The 7,167-nt window shown below is 49.2% G+C and overlaps 1 protein-coding gene across 1 annotated transcript; it reads left to right on the top strand.

Annotated features, from left to right (window-relative positions):
• Positions 1–2,009: 2,009 nt before the first annotated feature.
• On the top strand, positions 2,010–6,115 carry ZBTB3 (zinc finger and BTB domain containing 3). The gene is made up of 2 exons (XM_014834370.3): positions 2,010–2,057; positions 2,502–6,115. The coding sequence occupies exon 2, from the start codon at positions 2,546–2,548 to the stop codon at positions 3,980–3,982; it is 1,437 nt and encodes a 478-aa protein (XP_014689856.1). The 5' UTR covers positions 2,010–2,057; positions 2,502–2,545; the 3' UTR covers positions 3,983–6,115.
• Positions 6,116–7,167: the final 1,052 nt, after the last annotated feature.

Below are 7,167 nucleotides of genomic sequence, written 5' to 3'. Positions count from 1 at the left end.
AAAAAGTAAAACAATGCCACTATTTTCACTACACTTTTTTGGGAAAATACAGTTATTTTTAATAAAATATGAAAATGTTATTTAAATTAGTTTTAATTTCTATACCATAAATATTGTATGGCTTGGAAGACCACCTTGAAGATGTAGGCACCTTCAAGCCGAGGCCAGTGTGGCCTGCATGTCTCTAGGGTAAGGATGGAAGGTAGATGAACTGTCCCTAGTTCTGGTTAGGTCTGACTGGTGGGCTTCACTGCAGAACAAGGGGAGATGCTTAGTGTGGTGGTGGGTGAAGGGGTGAATAAGTGGGCACTGAGTTACTCCTCTGGCAACCCTGTCGACACACTGCCCAGATCAGGTAAGAGGCAGCTATCACTGACTCCCACTTTATAGTCCTTTCCTCTGGTTGCCTAGGGACTCTCAAAGATTTCTTCAGCAGTAGCCACACTCTTTACTTTCCTGTTCTAGCATACTTGAGGCCCTTGATCCCATCCCCTCCCTTCCTATCAGCATGTGCCCAGTATGCTCCAGTCATAGAAGTTGACTATAGGGTTCAGGCTAAGGACATGTAGACAGATTTTTGGGATCCCTCTGCCTGGCCTAACAGGAGAATCTAACAAGCAAACTGCATAGGCTTTAAGTCAGTACAATAAAATCCATGCTGTGCTGTGAGGCAGCCATGCAGGCAATCTTCAGCCTGTGTCAAAATGACCTTGCAATCCCATACCTCATGATTGAAGACACCAGCTGGATAGATCCACAATAGGAAAAGATAAAGAGTGGCTCGCTCCCATATTTCTCAGCTGCATTTCTTAGAGATTGAGGGAATCATTGTGCCTTGCCTCCCTCCACACATAGATAACCTGGGCATCTCTGAACTTGTTTGATGTAGAACCAAGAAATTTTTGTTTATGTTACCTTCAGTGTATAATCTAGAGAAAAGACCAGATGTACTCTATCCCTTCTTTTTTGACACACATGAAATCTAGTTGTAAGTTTTTTTCTTTTCCTCTTCCCTGTACCTACACTGTTTTGTGAAAGAGAGAGAAACTGCATTTAAACTCACACACCTTGGAGCAGTTTCATCAGAGCACTTTGTTGAATTGTATCCCAGGGGTTTGAACTTCTCACGCTGATTAGTGAACAAACTTCACTAACATCACCTAGACTCTTTTTTTTTTTTTAAGATAGGCGCCTGAGCTAACACCTGTTGGCAATCTTCTTATTCTCCCCAAAGCCCTCCAGTACATAGTTGTATATTCTAGTTGTAGGTCCTTCTGGTTGTGCTATGTGGGACACCGCCTCAGCATGGCCTGATGAGGGATGCCATGTCCGCACCCGGGATCCGCACCAGCGAAACCTCAGGCCACCCAAGAGGAGTGCGGGAACTTAACCACTAGGCCACGGGGCGGGCCCCTAGACTCTTTATTTCAGTGCACAGACACTACACAGCATTGGGGCTGCAGCTAGTTTCTGACACCACCATTACTGAGCAGGACCCCGGAACCATCAGACTGGGGAGAGTGAAGCAGTAGGGAATCCTGGAATTTTTGAGGAAGGAAGGGACCTTAAAGAGAACCGCAGTTGAGAGAGTTGTGGCTATTGCTCACGGACAGTGCAGAGCCCGGTCTAGGACCTGAGCCTCCCGGGTACCACATCACTTCTTTGGTTCTCCTTTTCCCGGTTACCCTGCAGCGAAGGCGACGTGCTATCAGACAAGGCATACAGTGTGAGCGCTGGCGTACCTCGCGCTCTGCTCCCTAGAGCCTGTCCCCGCCCTACAACCGGCCCCAGGTAGATGGAGAATCTCAGCCAATCCACAGGGCTCTGAGGCAAAGAAGGCGGGACGAGGAGGAAAAGTTTAGGACAGGAGTGCCAACCAATCCGACGCCTAGCTGCCTGAGCGACGGCCACGAGCACCCACTGGGGACGCCGCTCAGAGCGCGGGGGATGGTTACTGGGCAGTGGACCAATCCGGGACGGGGGACGGCAAACTTGAACCAATTAAAACTGAGAAGGTGGGAAGGGGCGGAGCTCGCTCGGTGGCTGATCGGTGGTGGGTAAGGATCAGGTTTCTCTGCTAGTTCCCACCCTGGGGCTTCTTAGCCCCTGGAATGCGAGAGACAGAGGCTTAGGGAGTTCCCGGAATGGGGCGTAGGGGTATCGCTCGGGAAGGCCTGGGAGCGAAAGAGACTTCTAGTTGGAGGAGCTGCTAGGAGCTATCCGGTGGGCATCGAGGAAGCGGAGGCTGGCTAGGGGGCGGAACTTCCGGGGGCAGGGCTTCGCCGTATGGGCGGGGCCTACTGCTAAGGTTAGGGCGAGGGGCGGGTCTAAAAGGAGACCGCTGGGTGTGACCTAGGAGAACGAAGGATAGTGATTTAACCTAGCGTCTTGAGGTCGGGATGGTGTTGCCAGAGGCTTTGGGATGGCAAGTGATAGCTCAGGGCTGACATTAAGGTTGCTGGGGAGGTTACCTGCCCTAACTCACTGTCCTCTCTTCTCAGGGAGCCATTGGTGGGGACCTTTCTAGGTCCCCTCGTGGGGTGCTATGGAGTTCCCAGAGCACAGCCAGCAGCTGTTGCAGAGCCTCCGCGAGCAGCGGTCCCAGGGTTTCCTTTGTGACTGTACTGTGATGGTGGGTAACACCCAGTTCTTGGCCCATCGGGCTGTGTTGGCCTCCTGCAGCCCATTCTTCCAGCTTTTCTACAAGGAGCGGGAACTAGACAAGAGGGATCTGGTGTGTATCCACAATGAGATTGTCACGGCCCCAGCTTTTGGCTTGCTTCTGGACTTTATGTACGCTGGACAGCTGGTCCTGAGGGAGGATACCCCTGTGGAGGATGTGCTGGCAGCTGCCAGCTACTTGCATATGAACGACATCGTCAAGGTGTGCAAGCGGCGGCTGCAAGCCCGGGCCCTAGCAGAAGCGGACAGTACCAAGAAGGAGGAGGAAACCAACTCACAGCCCCCTAGTTTGGAGTTTTTCTCCACCATTTCCCGTGGGCCCCACCCTTCGCTGGCATCTCCTGAGACATCAGGCCCTTGGGGCAAAGGGGAATGGAAAGGCCCTGCTGCTCCCTCACCTACTGTCTGTCCTCCAGATGAGCCACCAGTCCCCGGTGGGGCAGACACTACACAGCCTGGTGTGGAGGTTGATTCACCTCATCTACGGGCGCCGCCTCCACCAGTGGCTGCTGTCTCTCTCGCTAGCCCCAGTAGCTCCACAGAGACTATACCTGCAAACTACTTTTCTTCTGGCCTCCCAACAATTTCAGTGGAACCACTGGCTCCCCTTGATGTGGGTTCTGAGGGTCTGAGGGTGGTGGAACCGAGGGGTACTGGAGGACCATTGCAAGCCTTCTATCCTGCAACTTCGGCTGCAGCCCCAGGCCCAGCCCCAGCGGAAGCTGAGCTGGTCCAGGTGAAAGTAGAAGCTATTGTGATTTCCGACGAGGAGACTGATGTGTCAGAGGAACAGCCTCAGGGTCCCGAAGGACCGTTCCCACCTGCAGGAGCAATGTATGGTGGACAGCCCCCCCAGCCAGAGGCTTTTGAGGAGCCAAGGGCAGCAGGACTGGAGGAGGTGGGGCCAAGTGACCACTTCCTGCCCTCAGATCCTCACCTGCCCTACCATTTGCTGCCAGGTCTAGGGCAGTATCATCGAGGACTGGTGACTTCACCTCTGCCTGCTCCCCCGGCCCTGCATGAGCCAGTTTACCTGCCTTCTGAGTATGAAGCAGCCCCAGGAAGCTTTGGCATTTCTATTGAAGACGTTCCCACTTGTAAGACATGTGGGAAGACATTCTCATGCTCGTACACGCTACGGCGACATGCCACAGTGCACACACGTGAGCGACCCTATGAGTGCCGCTACTGCCTGCGCAGCTACACGCAGTCAGGGGACCTGTACCGCCACATCCGCAAGGCTCACAATGAGGACCTGGCCAAACGCAGCAAACCGGATCCAGAGGCCAGCCCCTGCTAGGAGTGCAGCCCTTCCCTGGCTCCCCTACAGCAGTCAGACAGAACAGCAGTGATAGAGGGCCACCAAAAGATTTTCTGCTTGGCCCCCAAAACTAACATCTGGGGGAGCATGAGCTGATGCTAGGCCTGCTCTTCCCATCGATAGGGGGCAGCACAGAAGGCTGGAAGCATCTCGTTTCCCCTGCTGGGTGACAGAATGAAGATTCTGCCCCTGCTGAAGGTTCCTACCCTTTTCTTTATCCGGCCAGATAGCAGGACTTTATGGGGTAGAGCATCTCAGTCAGCATCTCTCCAAGGGCACTGGGAATTTTCCTGAGGTGTAGTTGCTTCTCATCCCTCGTTCTGCACCATAAAGCCAGCAGTGAAAGTTCTCTCTTTGAACTGGTGTTGGCTGGTTTCTTCCGCAAACCTTCAGACCTCCTGATTCTTTCATACCCCTCCTCCAGATCTTTTAGGAATCTGACATCTGTGCTTGGGGTAGGGGTGGGTCAGGGTGCTTATGAGGGGAAAAGTGAGATAGGCAGAAGGCCATGTAGATTTTACTGAGGAAATGTATACAAATTAGGGAATCTTACACAATTATGGCTTATTGTACTGGGCTGTATTGGGAACTTCATATAAATACTCATTTAATCCTTAAGAACCTTATGATGTATTAGCCCCCTCCCCTTTTTTCCCCACTGACAAGGAAACTTGAGACTCAAAAATCAACTTGTTAGACTCAAAAAGTTAACTCGTTCTAGGTCACAGAGCTAGTCAAGGGGCAAGCCAGAATTTGAACCATAGCTTGTGACTCCAAACACCGTGTGTGTTATGCTGGTTTAAAACATTGTTGAAGCTGGTTAACCAAGGACTAGAAGGTGTTTCCTTTTTCGTCCTCTGGGTGTTGGGCTTTGCTCTCTGACCCCTTTACCTCTGCTTTCCATGTAGAAAGACCTTTGGTTGACTATTTCAACAACAGATACCATCTTGACGATTTGAAATTTTTGCCTACATGTCATAAACATGAATTGAGGTCTCTGAAGAGGAGGAATTGAAAGGCAGAAAATACTAAGCTCCTGGTGGTCGGTTTGTGGGGTGGGTTGAGGGCCAGTGGTGTGGAAATGATGGGTGCTTGGGAAAACTAGAGCAAGAAACTCAAGACGAGAGAATCTTATAGTTCATCTAGTCCAACTCCCTCCCTTAAAAAGTGTGACGACAGCCTAGAGAGGTCAAATTACTTCTCTACAGTCGCACAGGCGGTTATTAACTAGAGGTAGCAGAGAAATGGGAGTTTGGGGTGTTGATGTGGGCTGGGGGATAAAAGGAGTTCTAGGAATGTATGAGAGGGGTCTGGCCCAGTCTGTGGGGAAAAGGAGTAGTGCTGTAGAATGGACTAGAAAGCTCCCTACAAACCCTTCTCTTTTTGGCACATAGGAACTGAGTACAAAAAACTCAGGAAGGAAAATACAGAAAAAGGTGAAAATATGAGTTTCTGAATTTCTCTTCCTTTTGGATTTGTCTGTTATATTCAGCACTGTTAACTTGTACTAGCTGTTACTTTTACTGTTTTTGAGTTATACAAAGGAGACAGAGCTGAGCATCGAAAAATTGGCCAAAGAAAGCTTACCTGGGGCAGTATGGGAAGCTAAGATTGATGCTTAACATTTTCATGGCTGAAAGAGTGACTTTTATGGCTTTCACTTTCCTTGTGTTGGAATAACCTTTTAGTTTATCTTTCATGTGGCTAATTTTATTTATGCAAATACATTACTGCCTTAACTCCTTGGTAAAACAAGGCAAGATATACCTACATCCAATAAGAGCTATTCTAGCTGAGTGGAGCACTTTTCCAAAGGCTTCCTAGAGTAAATATCAAATCAAAATGCCTAGGGGCCAGCACCGTGGCCAAGTGGTTACGTCCACAGACTCTGCTTTGGTGGCCCAGGGTTTTGCCAGTTCGGATCCTGGGCATGGACATGGCACCACTCATCAGGCCATGCTGAGGCGACGTCCCACATAGCACAACCAGAGGCACTCACAACTAGAATACACAACTATGTAGTGGGGGGCTTTGGGGAGAAGAAAGAAAATGTCAAAAAAGAATCGGTTGCCTTTAAAAGGGTGAATTTTATGGTATGTGGATTATATATATAAACAAAAAAAAGATAAAGGAAAAAAAGAAATCAGTTGCCTCAGAACATCAGTTCCTTAAAGCAAGGTATCATATCTGTGTCTAAATGTATATATAATGTATATAATTTCTTTAGACAGTCTGGAGAACATGATAACCATTGTTTGTCTGGGCCACATGCAATTACTAACTGAAGAGGATCTGTTACTTGGTGAGATTCTCCTGAAGAGCGGCAAACATTTGCTTTCAGTTCCCAGCAGGAGATGCATTCTTCAGTGGAGGTGGCAGTTAGGAATTTGCAAGATGTTTAAAGAAGCAGCCAGGGGCTGGCCCCATGGCCGTGGCCAAGTGGTTAAGTTCACACACTCCGCTGCAGGCAGCCCAGTGTTTCGTTGGTTCGAATCCTGGGCGCGAACATGGCACTGCTCATCAAACCACGCTGAGGCAGTGTCCCACATGCCACAACTAGAAGGACCCACAACGAAGAATATACAACTATGTACCGGGGGGCTTTGGGGAGAAAAAGGAAAAAAATAAAATCTTTGGGGAAAAAAAAAAAAGCAGCAGCAGCCAACACAACTAAGGCCACAGTTGCCTCACTTTATCTACTGGACACCAGGAACAGTTTATGCCAGTCTGTACAAGTGTGATCAATAGAGAATTTTCTCTAGTTTCTGCTGCTCTTGGTGGTCCCATCCAGGGATTCAAGGAACCACAGGTCAGTTCATCTAACTTCTAGTCCAGCACTGAATCCTCCTTTTGCCAGTTGTTAAACCTCTGCTTGAAAGAGAACTCATTACCCCCAAAGGCAACCTGTTCTCTTGTTGGACGGCCCTAAGTGTTGGCTAACGCTTCCTTCGACTGAGCCAAAATCGGTCTCCCTATATGGGGGGCATGGGCCAAGAATTTCACCCTGAGAGCTTATTTGCTTTTGAGCTATAAGTTGACTTAGTTTTCAGACAACCACCCTTTGCTCTCAGCTTTTTTATTTTTATTTTTTTAGAAAGAGGGTAGATTTAGGGATTGGTGATTTAAAGATTTTATTTTTCCTTTTTATCACCAAAGGCGAAACC

This window comes from Equus asinus, chromosome 17 (assembly GCF_041296235.1).
Source record: "Equus asinus isolate D_3611 breed Donkey chromosome 17, EquAss-T2T_v2, whole genome shotgun sequence".
Lineage (NCBI taxonomy): Eukaryota > Metazoa > Chordata > Mammalia > Perissodactyla > Equidae > Equus > Equus asinus.
The sequence above is the reverse complement of the archived record's forward strand: the minus strand, read 5'-3'. Positions and strand labels throughout refer to the sequence as shown.

Coding starts and splice junctions, on each gene's coding strand:
- ZBTB3 (XM_014834370.3), top strand. CDS start 2,546: ATGGAGTTCCCAGAGCACAGCCAGCAGCTGTTGCAGAGCCTCCGCGAG.